This window comes from Populus alba, chromosome 19, assembly GCF_005239225.2.
Source record: "Populus alba chromosome 19, ASM523922v2, whole genome shotgun sequence".
Classification (NCBI taxonomy): domain Eukaryota; kingdom Viridiplantae; phylum Streptophyta; class Magnoliopsida; order Malpighiales; family Salicaceae; genus Populus; species Populus alba.
In genome coordinates, this window is record NC_133302.1 from 9852114 (window position 1) to 9873727 (window position 21614).

A 21614-nucleotide genomic window follows, 5' to 3' on the forward strand; every position below is an offset into this window, starting at 1 on the left:
TTGATCTGTTGAAAGATTCTGACGAATCATTATAGAATGGGTGCACGAACCACAGTAAATTATCAGCCGTAGCATATGTGTTTATCATCAAGTTAGATCACGGGTTGAGTGGGGCTAATTATGACAAAATTATGGAATGGGCAAAAAGCATTTTACCTAAAGGGAATAAGTTGAAAGAGAACTTCTATGCTGCAAAGTCCATGATGAAACCTCTCGGTTTAGGATACCAGAAAATTGACATGTGCCCTAACTCCTGCATGATTTACTACCTTGAAAATGTTGAGCTGACCGAGTGCATGACATGTGGGCATTCCCGTTATAAACCCAGAACTGGCAAGGAAAAGACTCTCGTGGCATGAGAAAAACTCTCGTGGCATATAAAAAACTCAAATACTTCCCTATTACACTTAGACTGTAAAGGTTATTCATATCACCAAGGATTGTTGAGCACATGACATGGCACCAATCACATAATATGGTTGATGGAGTGATGGTGCATCCTTTTAACGGCGAAGCATGGAAACACTTTAATAGTGTGCATCCTCACTTTTCAGTTGAATCAAGGAACGTGCGTCTTGGATTGTGTACAGACGGATTCAACCCATTCGTGTCATTTCTTGCTCTTTATTCTTGTTGGCCAATCATGCTGACGGTTTATACTTGCCACCGGGGATGTGTATGAGGCTGGAGTTCATGTTTTTATCTATGGTCATACCAGGTCCGAGCAGTCTGGGCTGGAATATAGATGTTTGTCTTCGATCGTTGATTGATGAGTTGATGTAGTTGTGGTCCTTCGGAGCTTTGACTTATGGTATATCAAGAAAACATAATTTTATTATGATAATGGCTTTGATGTGGACTATTAATTATTTCCAAGCTTATGAAATGGTTTCTGGTTGAAGCACGCATGGAAAACTAGCATGTCCATACTGTATGGAAAACAACAAGGCATTTACGCTAACAAACGGAGGTAAAGCTTTTTTTTTTTTTTACTATCACCGTCGTTTCTTGCCACCAAATCACAGGTACAAAAAGAAACATAAAAGATTTCTTTGTTGGCAGAGTTGAAAAGGATGTTACACCCCTGCATCTTTCTGGTGAAGAATTGCATGATGTTGTATCAAAGTACGTTGACATTGTGTTTGGTCTCCAATCAGGTAAGTAGAAGTTTCCTGGTTTTGGTTTGACCCATAATTGGATAAAGCGAAGTATCTTTTGAGAGCTTTCTTATTGGAAGAACAATCTCCTCCGCCATAACCTTGACAACATGCACATTGAAAAGAACGTGTTTGAGAATATCTTTAACAGAGTCATGGATGTGAAGGGGAAGACAAAAGACAACATCAAGGCTAGATTGAATTTAACGTTGTTCTGTAACCGTAAAAATATGGAGTTGGTTTGTGATGGGTCATGGGTCACAAAACCAAGAGCAAGCTTTGTGTTAGAGAAAAACACACAACTATTAGTCTATAAATGGCTTAAGAGTTTGTGTTTTCCCAGTGGACATACCTCGAACATATCAAGGTTGGTTAATATAGAGGAATGTATATTATATGGAATGAAGAGTCATGACTACCACGTGTTTATGCAAACACTTATTCCATTAGCTTTTCGTGATTTGTTGCCAAATGGGATATATGATGCACTCACGCAGATCAGTTATTTCTTTAGAGATATATGTTCCAGCAAGTTGAATGTTGATCACATTGAAAGGCTTAAAACGAATATCGTCGAGGCAATATGCAAAATTGAGATGCTATTCCCCCATTATTTTTTTGACTCAATGGAGCATCTACCCATACATTTACCGTATAAGGTAAAAGTTGGAGGACCGGTCCAGTATAGATGAATGTATCCATTCAAGAGGTTAGATATTACAGTTGTAATGTAACTCATAATTAAAAGTTTTTTCATTGTTTTTTTAATTGATAATTTTTGTTTAATTCTATATATGCAGGTACTTGTTCAATCTTAAAAAAGAAGGGTTCAGAATAAGGCGCATGTTGGGCTTCAATATGTGAGGCCTATATTGTTGAGGAGATCTTAACATTTATCTTATACTATTTCGAACCTCATTTGAGAATGTTACACGGCATGATGATGAAGGTAAAGTGCCGTCAAGTGGGAACTTGTCAATATTCTCCAATCCTGGACGACCCACACCAAAAAATGACGTAAGGGGATGATATTTGTTTGAAATAGAGTTCAGACAAGCACACAATTATGTTCTATTTAACTATGGTGAGTTGAGACCTTTTATTAAGTAAGTAGATGTACTACTTAAACTTTGTCAAGAGTACTGTACTATTTATATATTGTGATATCATAAACTTATATAATTTGGAACAACCTTGTAGGTAACATCGACGATATTTACTTTCCAATAACTCACAGCTGATCGAATCCCAAATCTTTCAATTACAAGATGAACAATTTGCCCTGTGGTTTAGAACACATATAAGTCCTATCACAAACTCATTATCTCTTGCAAGGTGACACGACCAAAAGATTGATGTCTTCTCCTAAATGTAGGAGTGTCGAAGTAATAAATAACTCGGCAAAATCAGGATCGAACTACAGGAAGGTGAACTATATATATATAATAAAATTTAACAAAGAGTTAAAGAGATCTTTGAGATGTGATAATTATGAAAAGATTAATGTAAGGATCCAACAATGATAAAAATAGTTGTTAAGGTTAGAGGATCCACTAATAATATTAGAAGTAAATATAATATAAACTCTTTTTATTACTCAACTAGAAACCACACACAAAGGAGGTTCCAATCGGATTATAAATTGTTAACATGATTACATTAGTTATCTTATTCGAATAATGCTAATACTTGTAAATGTTGTCAGGTATTCATGATGTTAATTTATGTTAACAACAAATCAAGTTCCTTTCATAGCACAAGTGTCGGTTAAACCATATAGTAGGTTATGAAATGGTCAAACATTTATTGTACCAAGGGTTATACAACATAAATCTAGATTAACCATTTAACAAACAAAGTATGAAGAGTGAATAAGATAACAAATACAAAACATGTTAGTATCAAACATTAAAGTCCATGTTGAGTTTACAGTATACTTATTCTTACACCATTAGTGTAACCTTTTCACCTTGACATAATTAACTTAGCTAAACATAATGAAGAAGAACATAAATAAACTAGATAAGAACATAGTTATCATGAAAAATATAAACAAAAGATTAATATAACATGAAAGAAAACTTGAACATTATAAAAATACAAAGAAAGAAAGTAAGAATATGATCTAGATCTGAAAACCAACATGCCTAAATGCATGGCAAATACCTCCTTTTATATGCCAAAATTCAGAACTATTGATTTGATGACTAATTGTTGAGTAAGTGGCCACCTCTTGACTTGGTAACAATCATTATCTTCTTGTCTGCAGAAAAAGTAATTGCTAACATCATAATTTGAACAGATAGTCTTCATGAACGTTCTGGAAATTGTCTCATCTTTCCAAAAAAACAAGAATAAGGTCATTTGGACTTCTAGAACTCGAGATATGGGCTAAACATTGAATAGTGTCTGGGCTGCAGGACAGATTCTGACTTCTCTGTTGTTGATACAATTTGAACTTGAAAATGGCCTTTTTGAATTTTGGACTCTTCATTAAAGTTTAGGTCTATGTCTTAGCTTTCTATCCATATAAACCAGACCTAAATCCAAGTTCTACAACTCCAATTATGATCCAATAACTAAATGGTGTTTCAATTTGAATTCAACCAGCATCTCTTTTCTTATATGACAGGCTTGCATTTAAAATGAATATTTACCATAAATTAAAGGTATCTTTTATTATCAGACTTGTTATTATAAAACATGCTCTAGTTAAGGAGTTATTGATACTTCAAGTGCAAAATGATGATATAAAACCTTGATAAAAATGTACTTTTAAGTACTAATCACAAGGTAATTGTATGTCAATATTACAGAATGCCCATTTATTGATTATTGTTGTATTTGATATACAAGGTTTATCAAATGGGAGGTAGTATTGTTATTTCACTGTCTTTACTAAGTCTGGGCCCTGATATAAAAATGAAGTGCTATAACGGGTATTTTATCAATGGATATGTCTTTCATACTGAAGAATATAAGCATGGAAGAAAGACATACAACATCGATATTTGTATTAAAGGATCGACTTCTAGTGAGTTTGAAGTTGACTACTATGGAAAATTAAAAGAGGTTCTTGAATTGCAATATCATACAAAGTAGAATATAGTGTTTTTATTCAAATGCTATTGGTATGACATAACTGACAGAGGAATCAAAGTATATCCTTACTATGGTCTTGTTGAAATCAACTCAAAAGCTACACTCCGCAACATAAATGATGTCTTTGTTTTCGCAAAGCAATGCCAACAAGTTTATTACACACACACCCCTTCCTTTAAAAAGTATCGATCAAGTGTTGATTAGTTATCTGTTTTAAAAACAAAACACAGGGGTTGTGTCGAGGTTGTTCATGATGAGAACGAAGACACAAGTGTGATAAATGAAGTCTTTCAAGCTAGTGAGTTGGTTGAACCATACCGAGTCTTTGATTGACTTACAAGAAAATTTGAATTTTCATGTTTTTTGATGATAGTCTTGTTGATGTTAACGCAGAGGAGTTGAATGTTGTTTTGAGCTCTAATGGACTAGAGAATGTTGATGAAGAAGATGATAACCACATTGAAGAGTGTGATGAAGCTGATAACAATTCAATTGAGGACGAAGATGAAAATTCTGATTAAATATGATTAGAACACGAAAGTGTAAAGCTTTTTTGGATGTAATATTATGGATGATATTTTGGAACATGAAATATTTATTTTATAATTATTTGTTATTGTTATTGTGCTGTGCGGTAAGTTTGCAATTTAAACGTTTGTGTAGGAGGATAAATTAATAGGCAATACAAACAAAACATGTGAAAGTATGCCACATTCACCGACATCAATACTAACAGGCACACATCCGTCATTATCTTACAGAGAGTTACAAAATATTTAATGTATTTTGCCACATTCACCGACATCAATAGTGACGGCTACGCATTCATCGGTATCTTACAGAGAGTTATAAAATATTTACTGCATTTTTCCACCTTCATTGTCGGACATATCGACGGCTACATGTCCGTCGGTATTTTACCGAGAATTGCAAAATATTTATTGCAATTGCTACAATCATTGACGAACATACGACTTCATCTCTGATGTATGTTGCAAATTCCAATGCGCGTGATTGTTAGAGTTCCAGGTTAGTCGGTCAGTTTACCGACGGACTCACCGATGGATTTTGAAATTCCAATGCACGCATGCTTTGACACGTCGATACCGACGGACAACAAAATTTTTGGAGGGATTTCCAATAATTTTGGTGCAAAATTCAAAATATACTGACGGAATTTAATGCCACCGCAAAAAAAAAAAAATTTAAGTTCCATCAATAAATCTATCGGTAAAATTGCAGTATAAAACCGACCCCCCTCCGCGGTTCATTTTTTCTCGACTCCTCTCATTCATCTTCTCTTCTCCTTTGCTTCCTCAAAGAGTTTTGTTATTGTTTTTATTGTAGATTTCAACATATTAAAAGGTATGATTCTCCTTTCTTTATCTTTGTATTTGTTTACTTTTTTTTTATTATTATTTTAGTTTATGATTATTTTTGTTGTGTTTTTTGTTTTGTGTATTGTTTGTAGATAAAATCTTTAAATCAACACACTATTAAGGTAAACATTTTTCATTGCTAAAGTCTTTAGTTTTTTCTTTTTGAATTGTTCAATGTATTTTATTGTTTGTATTGCCATAATAATTGAAAATTTTGTTAAATTTGAATTGTTATTGTTTAATTTACCTTTAAAATGTTAAATGAAATATAGAATTAAATTTAATTATTTTGTCTTAATTATATTATATTATTGCTTGTTATGTTTTTTATTATTTCGATTAATTTTTATTGTTATTTATGAATTTGTATAGATGTTAGTTGAAAATATATAGATGTCGAATTTATATAGATGTTAGGTTGTATATAAGATTTTGCAATGGAGTAAATTGGCTTGTGGATATTATCAATATTTATAGGTATGAAAACTATGGGTAGTATCTAATATAGGGGAGGTGCTGATGAATTGTTTTTTAAATAATTGAATTTAATTATGTAATTATTCGTATAAATTTGTGTAGATGTCTATAATGAAAAATTAATTATTTTATTGTTTGTATTGTAATAATTATTTAAAATTTTGTTGAATTTTAATTGTTATGGTTGAATTTACCATGGAAATGGTAATTGGAAATGAAGAATTAAATTTAATTATTTTAACTCAATTGTATTCTATTATTGCTTGTTATGTTTTTTATTATTTCCATTAATTTTAATTGTCATTTATATATTTCTGTAGATGTTAGTTGAAAATATATAGATGTTAAATTTCTATAGATGTTTGGTTATATATAAGATTTTCCAATGAAGTCAATTGGTTTGTGGTTATTGTAAATATTTGCAGGTTTGAAAATTATGGGTTCTCTCCAGTATAGGGGAGGTGCTACTGAATTTTTTTTTAAATAATCAAATTTAATTATGTAATTATTCGTATAAATTTGTGTAGATGCGTATAATGAAATTAACAGCATGTCGTTAGCAGACGGTTGCAACTAGTTCTTCTAGCAACGAGGATGACTTATCTTTAGGTGCTGATCACGAAGAGGCACTTGCGCCAACTTGTGATACTGTCTTTTTTAGCGAGGTTTCACAGCGCCGAGGTGATGTGCCTTCACATAGGGGTCAATTCACCCGCAAGTATCAGGCACAATGGAAGGATGACCTTTCAATGTCAGGTTGTTTAGGTGTTAGTTTTTTTTTTTTATTTTATTTATACACACACACACACACACACACACACACTTATAACATAATTTATGAACAACTAATTAATTAATATTTTATTGATTTTATTTAATTTCAGGTTCACAAACATTGAGGTTGCCCAGACAATAACATCGGCGTTTAAATCATCGATGGAGATTCCATTGTTTCAATGGAGTCAGGTTTCCAGACATGCTGAGTGAAGACCTATTATCAATGCATAGTTTCGATGATTTCAGGTAGGTGTTAACTTTTAATTTCCAGCTTATTTTTAATAAATTATTTTTATAATTTTATATCTTGTACTATTTTTATTTTAAATGAATTATTTATACACAACATAAATTTGAGTGGGATAGCGCGAACAACAATGTTGTAAGGAGGGTATGAGAGAATCACGCATCAATTAGGTAATATCGAAAATAATATAATTTTTTGTTTTAAATTCTAATTTGTTACTATGGAAGTAGGTTGCGTGATTTTTGGTATAACACAAAAAAAAAAAAAGCAAAAATATATGCGAGAGGTAACGATCTAGAAGGCTGGAATGAGGTGGTGGTTTGGCGGGAATCCAAACCACCATTCATCTCGGGGGATATATGGACGCAATATATTGAGCTCGTGACATCTGAGCAGTTCGCACGATGCTCACAATCCGGTGCTGACAACTGAAACCGGCAAATTCATGGTTCGGTGACCACACATACCGGCAGTTCCGTTCCATTCAATGCACATGCGAAGCGGATGGTAAGATTAATTTAAATGAAATATATTGTTAATTAATTTGTTGTTACTTATAAATATATTTAACTTACAACCTTTTTTTTTGCTTACAGGCTATGTCTCTTGGACGTGAGCCGAGCCCAATGGATCTGTTTGTAGAGAGGCACGCGCGGAGTCAAGACTGCTAAAAGGGGGTACAACAGTTTGTGGACAACCATGCTCAACACTTTGTGGTATGTTCGTTCAATAATTTTATTTCATAAGTTATTATTTTCTTGAATTGAATATGATGATTTTTTAAAAAAAAATTTCAGGAGACCTATAATAGCCGGTTGAGGAAGAGTTACGTGGATGATCCTCCGACCCATCCGGATTTCAATCCGGATTTGTGGATGGAGTCTACGGGCTCTCCAACACTACAACCGAAAACTTGCGGATAACTTGTAGTGTCTCAATCGTTGGGAGCTCTCCATTAGTATCGAGCACTCAGTCTGAGGAGTTCATGGCCTTGAAACAACAATATGAACGACTCTCGACGAATTATGATCAGCTCCGTCAAATGGTCATGGACATTAGATCAAGAATGGGTGATGATACATGTGCAACCCCTTTTTGGCCGTATGGTCCCGGGAACAACCAACCTCCTCCTCCTCCAGCTCCGCCATTATTCTAATTTAATTTTGTTTTTAAAACACATTAAATTTGTAATGAATATTTGGATGAATATTATTTAACAGTATTTTTATATTTTTAATGTTTAATATAATTTTATCTGGTTAATTAGTTTTTTTAACTATTAATCAATATAATATTTGAAAAAAACTTATTTATTCTAAATAATTTTATAAAAATATTTTTAAATAAATGCCGACGGACTTCCAAACGGAATATGTCCGTCGGTATTAGACAGAGAGTTCAAAAAGATTTATGGCCCATGCCACAATCACCGACGGCCAGTCCGTCGGTGATTTACCATTGACAATGTCGACGGTCTATATCCGTCAGTATTTTATAGAGAGTTCTAAAATATTTATGGCCCATGCCACCGTTATCGACGGACTGGCCATCGGTGATTTATCATTGGAAATACAGACGGAATACGTCTGTCGGTAAAGTTCAAACGCGAGAATTTTTTTTTGGCGTGCCTTTCCCCGTCTGTAAGACCTTCGGTGTTTTTTTTTTTTTTTTTTTTTTTTCCCGACAGACTTACCAACAGAAATGGAAATTACCGACGATCAATATTCCGACAAACGTATTCCATCAGTGAGACCATCAGTAAAATTTTTACCAATGAATTATGTGCCTCACACCGACAAAATCATTCCGTCACACTGCTTAATCAAAATAGAGTGTTCAACAATCCAAAAAATATATACAATAATACGATTATTGATGTTAGTGAAGTATGATCGTCGGTCAGGGGCTTTGTTGCTGCAATATTATATGGTGGAGAAAAAGGGAACGACATTGGGTTGATGATGGTGGCCGAATGGTGGCTGAAGGAGAGGGGGTGGCAACGCTGGCGGTGGATGCCGAGAGGGAGGATGACTATCTGGGTTGATAGCATTGAAAAATGTTGGTGTTGGGCGAAATGGATTTGTGAGTTTTTGTTCAAAAACGAGAAAGGGAGACGAGTTTGTCTAGTTCTAGTATGCTGATAGCAGTGAGAAAGAGAAATTATGACGGGGCAAGAATGATAGAAAATATGAAAATGGCGTGGAGTTTTGCACAGCTAAGGTATAGAATAAAAGTCTAGTCTTTTTTCTAGGATCGTTGTGATGGGTCTTTATTTGGTAGTGAAGGTGAAGGAAGATAAATATTTCCTGTCTGGTGTCGATAAAAGTGGGGAGGTGTTGGCTGAGAGTGGACGTCACGAGTTTGTTTTTGGTAATTTTTGGGAGAGAGTGGGGCTTTTAGTGTAAAAAAGGGTTTTTTTTTTTTTTTTAATGGCCACTTTTATGTGAGTTAATGTAGACTCAATAAGAAAAATTAATTAATAATGTTGAAATGAATATGTTAAAAATTAAATGTATTAAAAGTAAATATTTTATTTTTAAATTCTTTTAAAATGATGCTGAAAATGATAAAAACAATGTAAATACATCAATAATTTTTTTATTTTGGATTTTTCAAAAAAAGTAAGAAAAAATAGGGAAAATTTTGGGTGCTGAGAAATAGTTGTAGATCAAGATATTAGATCGCGTAACACATCCTATTTATCAATTTGTGTTTAATGACTTTGTTTATTAAAATTAGTTTTTTGTTTGAAAAATATGACGAATACTAGTTATTTGACCCGTGCTTTGTCGCTGGCCGAATATTGTTTTCCAACAAAAAAATTTGAACATGTAGTTTGACACTTTTTTTTTTACATAAAAGTTTTTAAGTATAAATCAAAAAGTTTATGTACACATCTATTTAAAAAAATCAAGAACCATCTAAGTCAATATAAAAAGTCATTAACAATAACTGAATAAATAATTAGAAAAATCAAGATATATGATCTTGTAACATGGGCTATTTACCAATTTGTGTTCAATGACTCTATTTATTAAAATTATTTTTTTATTTAATTAAAGTATTATAAGAATAGATATACACATAAAATTAAATGAATAGAATAAAAGGGGAAAATATTATGCAAGGTTGAACTTATAAATACTATCCAAAAATAAATATATTTTATTTTAGATATAAAGCTCATTGATATAAGAAAAAATTATTGATGAATTATAATAATCATTTCAAAAATTAAATACATATAAAATAATTAAAAAAACAACAACCATTATTTTAAAAAGGCTAAATAAAAAACAATCATAGAGAAGATGTACTAATTTAAATATTATTTAAAAAATACATATTAGAAAATGCATCAATTTTTTTTAAAGCAAAATTAGAAAAAGACAAAAAAAAGAGGTTAATAGTTCCTAGGTCTAGCAAGCCAAACCAACCCGTATGACCGATTTGAAAAGGGCTCGCACACTTGGGCCCTCGTCTTTTTTTTTTTTAAAAAAATTCTAATGGGGTGGACAATTAGAAAGGAAAACTAGAAAAAATAATAATTAAGAAGCACAATTCAAAAACAACTCAATGTTAAAGGATAAAACATAACAAATATTAAATTAAATAAAAAAAGCCTAAAATAACTGAGCCAACTCAAGCTAACCCATCAAATCTCCAATCAAAGTGATGAGACTGAAATAAACAAATAGAGAGGAACTTAAAGAAAATCATGAAGCTTAATATATATATATAATCAAGCTTAAAGGATAGAATGAAAATGAAAATTAATTCTCAACCAATTTAATATTGAAAGATAAAATAAAAAAATCAATTTAAAATATTTATCAAAGTAAATTCAACAAAAGATAACAAATAAAGAACCAAGATAATCCAGGTTATTTTTAAAATTAGTGAAAAAATATACAGAAGCAAATAAATAAAAACAACAAAGTCCAATATCTAATTGAATAAATGTACAAGTCTGAAACTAAAGAATCATTAAAAAAAGAAGAAGAAGAAGCAAAATCGTTCATAGATTTTGTTTTGGAATAGCAATTAATGAAAAAAAATCGTTAAAATGTAAAGGAATAATAAAGGAAATTATTTTAAATAAAATAAATTATAATTAAAAAATAAAATTATTTCAAATAAAATAAAATCACAAAATCGTTCATTAAAAAAATATTTCAAATAAAATAAATTATAATTAAAAAATAAAGACCAAATATAAAGGAATAATTAATGAAAGGTTGCTTTGAAATTTTAAAGAACTAGACATGAAAATCGAGCATAAAAAAAGAAAAAAAGAAAAAAAAGTCATTCATGCCAAACTAAATAACACCATTGCAGAAGATGGTGTCTGGTAATTTGATAGCCCTACAAATGTCTCCTGAAGAGCACGGGGCTGCCTATTTACTGACTCGTGCAACGCAAGAATCAACCATTCCTGCTAAATAAATGGAAGTTCATAGATTTTGTTTTGGAATAGCAAAATGAGGTTTACGCGTGGATTGCTAAAGTAAAAACCCTTGTGCCTTTTAAATTTTGTTAATAGGTGTAATTGTAAAGGAAAAAAGAAGAAAAAATTAGGTATGCAATTTCGTTGTCAATAATTTAATCAATAGAATAGATGTGCAGAAATGACAAATAACATGACGAGGACTAGTGTTTTTTTTTTTTTTTTTTTGGTAACCCGGGGTGTCCGGGCCAGCTTACGCGCACCACGACTATTCCCCGGGCCCACTGAACATCCTGCAAGCCCAGTAGGCAGGTAAGGCACCGCGGGGGTGACAGGCTGGTACTCTTGAGGATCGAACCCAGGACCTTCGCAAAGACAAGCTTTGCTGTTGACCAATGGGCTAGACCCTCAAATGTGAGGACTAGTGTTTTTAAACTTTGCTTTTGGTGTTCGATTTAGTTCAAAACTCTATTGATTAGGTTACAGGTTTTAATTGATTATCATATCATTCTTATTTTTTTTTTTTATAAATCTAAACTACATCATTTTAGTTAAAAAAAATAAATAATCAACGGATTTTAATTAAATTTTTAACTGGATCTTATGGGATGAATCTAAAGTTTCGTGAAAAGAAACTCCAAGGTTCTGACAGTGCAAACCAATGATGGAAGCATAGTTGATAAATTGCAACAACGTAATCGAGACCAGATGAGAGAGAAACGCAAACATTCTTGGGAAAAGATAAGATAAACAAGACTTGAGATGCATGGCATCATCCCATTATCAAAAGCAACGTACAGATGTCAATAGTCTCCATAGAAATACATAGAAATAAGAACGTTTCTAAAATATAATTCCATTGCAGGGGAGGGAATTCAAACAGTTTGAGCAGCAAGAACAGATCTATACAATGAGACCATATGCTTACTGCTCAAACTGTAGCAGCGCTGGCTAAATGGTTAGCAGCAACACTACTGCGAATGATGATCACGGCTGGAACTGGCTTTTTCAACCGCACTTTCTGACATTATTTCCTTCCCCTTTCCTTTATCGATCAATACACTTTCCGCAGATTTTCCCTCCTCGTGAATTTCATTTTCTGCTGGCATGGCATTCTTCTGTTCCTCTTCCGAATTCCCTTTCTCCTTGAAGAACTCTCCAATTTCATTTCTGTTCCTTAGCACAAAATCTTCTTTATACTTCGTTTTCTGATCCCCACTCTGATCACATATGACATCCAAGTAATCTAGCTTAGGGAATGCTTGCTTCAAACTTTTCTTGTCTATCTTGAAATCCTTGAGATACCTGAGACGCAATATCTCTACTTCCCACACGTGATCATCCTTTTCTCCGTGATTCAACTTCTGAAGTTTCCCCCCTCTTATGTAGAGCTTTTTTAGCTGCTTCAGTGAGGCAGGTTTCAGTTCTTTTAGTGGATTTGGCTGAGGAATGCCTCTCAGATCCAACTTCTCTAACCCTGGGGGAAATGACAAGTCTGTCAAGGTAATTAATTTCGCAGATTTTTCTTCAGGTTTGACCCTGGATGTCTCCAGAGATACTTTTACTCCCCACCACATTGTCAGGCAGCGAAGTTTTTCAATGGCCTTCAACTTTGCGAACTCCCCCTCTTTGACTACTGCCTCATTCCCTATATATATGCTAAGCCGCCTTAGTTCCTTCAAATCAGCAAGATCAGCTATCTTGCACGGAGTTCTCTTCGAGTTCCCAATCACAAAACCCTTGAGCACTTGAAGACGAGTGAGCTTCTGAAGCTCTTTTGGCATGCTTTCTAGGAAGGGACAGTCAGATACATCAAGATGGGTGAGGCTTGTCAATGATCCGATCTCAGAAGGCAATTCTTCTAGATTGTGGCACGCTTTGAGATCAAGAATTTCAAGGCTAAAAAGCTCGCCAATTGATGAAGGAAGTGTGGTTATCAGAGATATTCCTCGGAGGCAAAGATATTTCAAGTGCTTCTGAGCCCACAGACCTTTCAAAAACACCTCATTTTCAACTTCAATGTGATGCACAGGTGAGTGATGCCACAGCCCAAGCTCCTCATTTTCAACTTTAATTTGAGGCACAGGTAAGTAATGCCACCGCCCAAGCTGAAGCACTGCAACCTTCCTCAACTTCAGTAGCCACTCAAGACTGAAATTAAGATATCGCTTGCTCACATTGAACACAGTTAGCAAATTCTCTTCATTTGGAGTAGTGCCACTAGAAGAGCTGTCACTGCTCAAATCCAAGCACGCACGTCGAGATCGGTAGTTACCATAAGATGGTGTTCCCGAGGAATCGAAGGCGAAGAGGTCGGCCTTCTGGGCTAAACTGATTGCCATGTGACGAATCCAAGGATGCATTATGCATGCGTTGACAGCTGGGCTTGGTTTATCTGGTCTTTCATGGTACGGTACTATGAGGTCTTGCTCTATTAGCTCCTGAAATATACTTTCTCCTTCCTCCTCAGCTGTCTTTTTTTTGTTGGCAGTGATCAAACCCTCGCCAATCCACCAATAGATCAATGGCCTCTTTTTTATCACAGCTTCCTCTGGAAAAACAGATAAAAAGAGAAAGCAGAGTTTCAAATCTAGCCTCGCAAGATTGTGGTAACTTGCCTGAAGATCGAGCATGGCTGAGCTTTCCAAGATAATACTTTCCACTTCTAGCTCTTTCCACTCTTTCAACACCTTTCTTTCCTGAGCTACCTTATATGGATTTATCTTCTCACGTGATTCTGAATCTGATTTTGCAGGGAACAGCGGTAACAGCGGTTGCAACCGAAGATTTAGCTTGTCAAGTTTCCTGTCAACCAAATGTAGATGATCTTTGATGGTATTGGCATTTTGTCTGGCGCCATCAGCTTGGTTCTTGGCAAGTGAGAGAGTTTTGTAAATCCGGAGTCGCAGCACGTTGAACTTTTTAACAACTGTGTCTTCCCAGCGCTTGTGGCCAGAGAGAAGATTTTTCAATTCCTCAAGCTTGGCCTCAGCGCTTCGAAAATTTAACACCAGTTCATTTTCTTTCATTCTCTCGTCAATCCCCCCTGCTGTCAGATCAATTGCTTGATACAGACGATTCTGTAATGTTGACACAACTTTCTCTGGATCTCTTTTGATCGACATCCTTAGGTACTATGGACAAAGAATCAAAGGCAATGAATTGCAGGACAGAATAAAGATAAAAAAGAAAACTGATGATTACAAAGATAATTTAGATGTTGGCTGACCTTTTGATTGAATTATCCTCAATTAACAGGGACGAACAAAGCAGTAAGTACTTCGAACTGAGAGCTGCTCTTGGTAGATGCCCACGAATCTTGGTTCTGATTCTTATCTTGTAACTGATGCACAGTCAACGCTGTAGTCTTTTTTCTCTTTTTTTAATTCATCATTGGACTTGTAAATTACATGATGGATTAAAATAATAGAAAAAAGAATTAATGGAAAAGCGGAAGACGAGGAGAGGGAGCTCAATTATGCCCCCCCCTCCCCCGCCATCTTTTTTTGCCCCAATCAAATGTCCGCTGTTTTTCCTTTTCCATCTTTTTTTTTTTTGAAATTAGGAGGAAGACTTTGTTAGTTTTTTTTTTTTTGAATATTATATGCTGTGAAAAATTATGAAATGAAATTATTTGAGAGTTTTTAAGATTATGTTAAATAGATTTAAAATTAGTTAGAGATTTATATCACTTGAAGATCTGATTTTTTTCGGTTTTGAATAAATTTTTTATAGGTCGGATTGTTGTAAATTATCTGGTCTCCAATGGTAATCCACACTAACCACCCATGAAAAATTTCCTAAATCTCTACTTATAAGAGATGGATTCTTATGCCTAGAGTGCTAGCTCTAATTTTGTATTTACGTAGTTTTTTTATATAACAAACAAACATTTTTTTCTCTCTTCTCTTAATTTTAACAATAGGCTTAACTTTAAATTTATAAGAAATCCTAAAAATCATATAAATAACAAAACATCTATTTTTCCCTTTAAATAATATCCATTTATTATTTAAAGATAATTTTATAATTTTAATCAAACAAGTCCTTACTTGATTTTTCTAGATCAAGATATATAATCCCTATATTAATTATATTATAGTTCTTAGTTTCTAAAATATATTTTAATCAAGTCATACTTCATTAAATCATATCAGTTTAATTTCTCACTAATGGTTCTTAATGTGTGTGGCTCATTAGGTTTCTAATATGTTGGCACATATATAAATTCTAATTCTAATTAAATAGAATTAAATAAATTAAACAATTTAATTTATTATCAATTCAACAATTAATTAATTTATATTTAAAAATCAGGTGCATCATCGAGTAATGTGTCATGATATCTCAAATATCAGAAAAGTCATTAGTGGTTTAACTTAATCTTTCAATGATCGGTTTCTTTATATAATTAATATCATTTAATCAATAATATTTTGATTTAACATTAAAGTATAAAGTATGTCTGTTCTGTTAAATCATGTTTGTTCTTTATATAAAATTCATTGATTGTTTGAATAAAATTTGAAACTCTTTCTAAATCTTATTCCACCTTGGCCAATAATTTCCTGGTCAAAACTATTTGGGAACAAATAAAATATTTTTTCTAATTCACCTAGGATGATGAATCATTTCTTGATCATTGAAATACCTTCATATAGTTTATGTTATACTTAATGTTTGTGATTTCATCACCTCGATTAAGATAACATATAACAGGATCAAAGCATAATATTTTCTATATAAGATGACTTAGTGATATCAAGTTTAAAGATCAATTACACAACTGTTAAATGATCCTTTCCATAAATATAAGCGATCTCTCCATATGAAATTGTCATGCAGGTCAGTTTAGTATACATGTTTTATGACAAGTACCTACATATTAATTCTTGACATCCTTTATATATCAGCTTATAAGAATAGCTAGTTTCTTTAATAAAGAAAATAATATAATATGTATTAGTCTATGTGACTCTAATAAATGTTTAATATTAAAGAAAACATCGATCAAGAACATTTTAGAAACAATACTCTGATGCAATATAATTCTTATAATTATAACAACTTGATAATTTTCTTTGTAAAATATTTTTGTCTCATTGACTTTATCTTTACTCTAGATTCATAAATCAAATATTAGATTCATCAATCCAATATTATATGAATATTAAAGATAAATTAAGCCTTTATTAATAATAAATATGTATTCACATGAATATATTAATGTAGCGTGTAACCAACCGATTGACTGCATGACATATTAAACTAACAATCCCTCACTTGCACTAAAGCAAATCACTTATGTATGTAATATCATATTGCTCCATGTAACATTAATGCTTTTGCATGGATAATAACTTAGTAAGATGATCTTTTAAATTCTTTTCGATGGCTACTCGTTTTATCTTTACATCTTTTATTCTATTGATTTATCAAATCAAATGAAATTTTTTAAGTACTTGTGTAGATCATTGATGATACTTTGATTCATTTGCTTATACAATGACTTAATTGTTATCACAATACAAGGCAACTAAATCAACAATGCTAGGAACCAAGCTAGTTCATTGATGAACTTCTTGATCCAAACAACCTCCTTGTTTCTTGAAATGTGGAGGTGTACTCTTATTCAATTGTAGAATTAGTTGTGCTCTCTTATTTGAAAATTTTCTAACTCAGAGCACTATCATTTAGAGTAAAACATATATTGACTTATATTTATAATTTTTCCAATTTTTCTTTGAAAAAATCTTAATTCAAACAATTTTGAACTTCTAGTTTATCTTCTTCATTGATAGATCCAATAACCAAATATAGAATACCATTTCTATCATATCTATCTCAATCTATGTGTTAGAAAACATGTTTTTGGGATGAGGTGTTTCATGCAAAAAAGATAAAAATCCAATCTTAGATTCTTCAATGCTAAGCTATTTTAGCATCTAATCTAATGTATGAGTTGGAACAATCTAAACAACCTTCTAGATTTACTTCTATAGATCTCTATATCCAATATATAGGTTGTTTCTCCCAATTTATTTATGGAGAAATTCTTGGACAACCAAAACTTTACTGATTAAATTAAAAATATATCATTTCTTAACAATAATATGTCATCCACGTATAATATTAAGATAATAACACCACTGCCAAAAGGGTCTACTTTGCAGCAAAAAGTTGTATACGAGACTCTGCCTAAGTATTGCAACTTCTGCCATGTCCTTGGCCACACTCGTCTCCTTTGTTCCAAAGCTGCTGCCACTACCGGCAAGGTACCTTGCTCTCAACCCCAGCCTTGGCCTGGCGTAGATAAAGGAACTGTTTTTGGCAGATTGGGTCCCCAGCCTCCTCCCCAGATTCCTCCTCCAACGGTGCAAGGCCATCATCCCCAAGACAATAACATTCAAGAGGCTTCTGAGGACACCACTAGGCCAGAAGTTGCTCTTGAAAACTCTGCTGGTTGGGTTACCGTTGTCCCTCGCAAATCTAGCAAGCAGCACAAGGGGAAGGCTATGGCTGGTTCTGCGCCAGTGCTTGCTTCCTCGGCTCCCCCCTCTTTTCATGCTTGCACAGGTGTCGTTTCGAACTCCTCTCAAACAGATCCTTTGGCGACAGCCCCTTGTGTTGGACAAGTTCAGCGTCTTTCCACTACTCCCACTGCACCGCTGAAAGTGGATCATTGTGATGGTGAGGCTCACAATTCCTCCCCCACCAGAACAAATATTGTGGCAACTACTGCTGGAGATATGGTTATGGTTAGTAATCCTGTGAATGTTCCTCCTATTTGTGATGATCAGCCCCCTCCCCGACCAGCTCCCATTGCTCCGCTGATAATGCATTCTTGTGATGGTAAGGCTCACGGCTCCTCACCATTGGCTGGTGACACTGTGGTGGTTGGCAATTCTGTGAAGGTTCCTTTGATTGAAGTGGCTGACCAATGTGGGGTCAGGACTCGTAACCAAAAGCAGCGTAGTCGTAGTGGAAGGGTATTCCCTTCCCCTGCAAAACTATGATAATTTATAGCTAGAATATCAGGGGACTAAACAATCCCCTGAAGCAGCATGAGGTAGTTAGCCTCATAAAGAAGCACAAGATGGATGTTTGTGGGTTGCTTGAAACAAAAATGCTCCCTTCTAGAGTTGACTCCATGCATAAATTTCGGTTGAAAAATTGGAAGGTTTTGTCCAATACTGCAGCGGCGTCAACAACAAGAATTGTGGTTTTATGGAATCCAGTGACTGTTAATGTTGATTTGCTTGGTTACTCAGCTCAAGGACTTCATGTTCTTATTTCTAGCTTGGTTCATCAGTTCAGGTTCTATGCCACTTTCGTCTATGGGCTTAACACTATTATTGCCAGGAGAGCTCTTTGGGATGATTTACGAAACTAGAGTCCTAATTCCCCTTGGCTCATCTTAGGGGACTTTAACTCTCTGCTATCTCAAGCAGACAAGCATCGTGGGGAAGCTGTTTCCATATATGAGACAACTGATTTCAGACAATGTTGCTCTAACCTTGGCCTAGCTGATTTAAATTATTCTGGCAACCACTTCACATGGTCCAATGGCAGAGTTTGGAGCAAGCTTGACCGTGTCCTTGTAAATCCTCTTTAGTCTCTTACTCATACATCAATGCACGTCCATTTTGATAATCCAGGGGCATTCTCTGATCATTCTCTCGCTACTGTTTCATTCCACTCACAGCAGCTCATGGGTAAGAAATGCTTCAAATTTTTTAATATGTGGACTAATCATGTTAGCTTCTTGGAGCTGGTTGCAAATGAATGGCATCTTGTGGCTTCTGGGTGCCCCATGTTAATTCTTTGTAAATGTCTTAAGCATCTCAAAAGGCCTTTGAGAGAACTCAACAAACTTCATTACAGTCACATCTCTGAGAGGGTTACTCGTGCTGAAGCTGCCTTGGATGTGCACCAAACTATTTTCTCTTCTGACAAGGATAATGCCCAACTTCATGTTATAGACAAGCATCTCCGACAGAGCCTACATCTTAAAGCATGTGAATGGCAGTTCTTTTCCCAAAAGCTGAAAAGTAACTTTTTGAAAGAATATGACACTGGCACTTCATTCTTTCATTCTCTTATGAACCGGAGGCATCGACAGAATTTCATTTCTGCTATTCAACGCAGTGATGGCACTCTTACTTCCTCTACAGCTGAGGTGGGAGCTGTTTTTGTGGATTTTTATAGCCAATTACTGGGAACTCCAAAAGACACTCTCCCTCTTGATGTTGACGTTATTCAGCTTGGCCCTTGTCTAGATGCTGCTTCCAATGCTTCTCTTCTTGCTCTTGTTTCTGACTTGGACATAAAGAATGCTTTATTTGCAATTGATGATGGTAAAGCCCCTGGTCCCGATGGCTACTCCTCATGCTTTTTCCAAAAGTCTTGGGCTGTTTTAGGTAAGGATTTCTGTCTTGCAGTGCGGGATTTTTTCGAGTCGGGTGCAATGCTTAAACAAAGAAATCATTCCATCATTACGTTAATCCCCAAATCAGCCAATACTTTATCTGCTTCAGATTTTCGTCCAATCTCCTACTGCAATGTCATTTATAAAGTGATTGCCAAGCTTCTTGCTGTGCGATTATCTCAGGCTCTTGTGGCTATTATTAGTCCAATGCAGAATGCATTTCTAGGTGGGAGATCGATGACGGATAACATTCACTTACTGCAAGAGCTCCTGTGCAATTATGAAAGGAAACATACCTCTCCTCTCTGTCTGATGAAGATTGACTTCAAAAAAGCCTTTGACTCGGTTCAATGGCCCTTTCTCCGTCAGCTTCTCCTTCTGCTTGGGTTTCCAAGTCGGTTTGTCCAACTTGTTATGCAGTGTGTTGAAACTGCCTCTTATTCTGTAGCTGTTAATGGAAGCATTTAAGGTTTCTTTCCTGGAAAAAATGGAGTTCGACAAAGGGATCCTCTCTCCCCGTATATTTTTCTTGCTTGTATGGAATATTTCTCAAGAATGCTTCAAAAGGCTTCTCTATCTCCTGGCTTTCGCTTCCACCCGAAGTGCAACTCCCTCGGTCTCTATCATCTAGCGTTTGCTGATGATATAATTTTGCTTTCAAGAGGAGATAGGCAATCTGTGTCTTTGTTGTTTCAGCAATTGGCAACTTTTGGCAAGACTTCGGGGCTGGATATCAACGCCAACAAATCTTCTATTTATTTTGGTGGTGTTTCGGACAACATTAAACATTTTCTTCTCATGGACACTGGCTTTGCTGAAGGGTCTTTTCCTTTTCGCTACCTTGGAGTTCCTCTAAGTCCTCATAGACTTCTTGCCATCCAATTCTCCCCTCTTATCTACAAGCTAGAGTCAGCTATTCATGGTTGGCTGGGGAAAAATCTCAGCTATGCAGGCAGAGCTGAGCTGCTCAAGTCAGTCCTCTATAACATGGTTCAGTTTTGGCTGAACATTTTTCCTGTCCATGATATTGTTACCAAGTAAGTCATCTGTATTTGCCATAAATTCTTGTGGACTGGCAATGTATTAAGGAGCAAATCTGCTCTGGTAAAATGGCACACGGGTTGTCTCCCCAAAACTGAAGGAGGTTTGGGTTTCTTTGACATAAAATCTCGCAACAACAGTTTCCTCGCCAAGCTCATCTGGAATATTCATCTCAAGGCCGACTCCAACTGGATTAAATGGGTTCATCATTATTACTTGCATTCTTCCTCCATCTAGGATATCACAACCCACCCTAGTTCCTCACCTCTATGGAAATCCATCATAAATTTCTGAAACAAATTATGTGAACTGAGTGGTGGCCAACCTCACACTCTCTCTTTGATGGCGTAATGGAGCAGGTCAGAAGGTGCATTCACAGTCAATGCCTATGAATTCTTGAGATTTCGCAGCTCTCTAGTGCATTGGAGAAAAGTCGTCTAGGAGCCTTGGTCCTTGCCTCGTTTCAGTTTCATTCTATGGTTGGCAGTGTGGGGTAGGCTTCGTACAAGAGATAGGCTTCACTTTCTCCAAACTGATTCCACTTGTATCTTCTGCCATG

General features: G+C 34.7%; 1 protein-coding gene across 1 annotated transcript; it reads right to left on the reverse strand.

The window, feature by feature from the left end:
- Window positions 1-12295: 12295 nt before the first annotated feature.
- Window positions 12296-14964, reverse strand: LOC118056764 (disease resistance RPP13-like protein 4). Its single transcript, XM_035069104.2, has 2 exons — window positions 14816-14964; window positions 12296-14720 (listed from the first exon to the last, which is right to left on the reverse strand). Exon 2 carries the CDS (start codon window positions 14709-14711, stop codon window positions 12558-12560), a length of 2154 nt encoding a protein of 717 aa, XP_034924995.1. The 5' UTR covers window positions 14712-14720; window positions 14816-14964; the 3' UTR covers window positions 12296-12557.
- Between the last annotated feature and the right edge of the window lie 6650 nt (window positions 14965-21614).

Coding starts and splice junctions, on each gene's coding strand:
- LOC118056764 (XM_035069104.2), bottom strand. CDS start 14,711: ATGTCGATCAAAAGAGATCCAGAGAAAGTTGTGTCAACATTACAGAAT.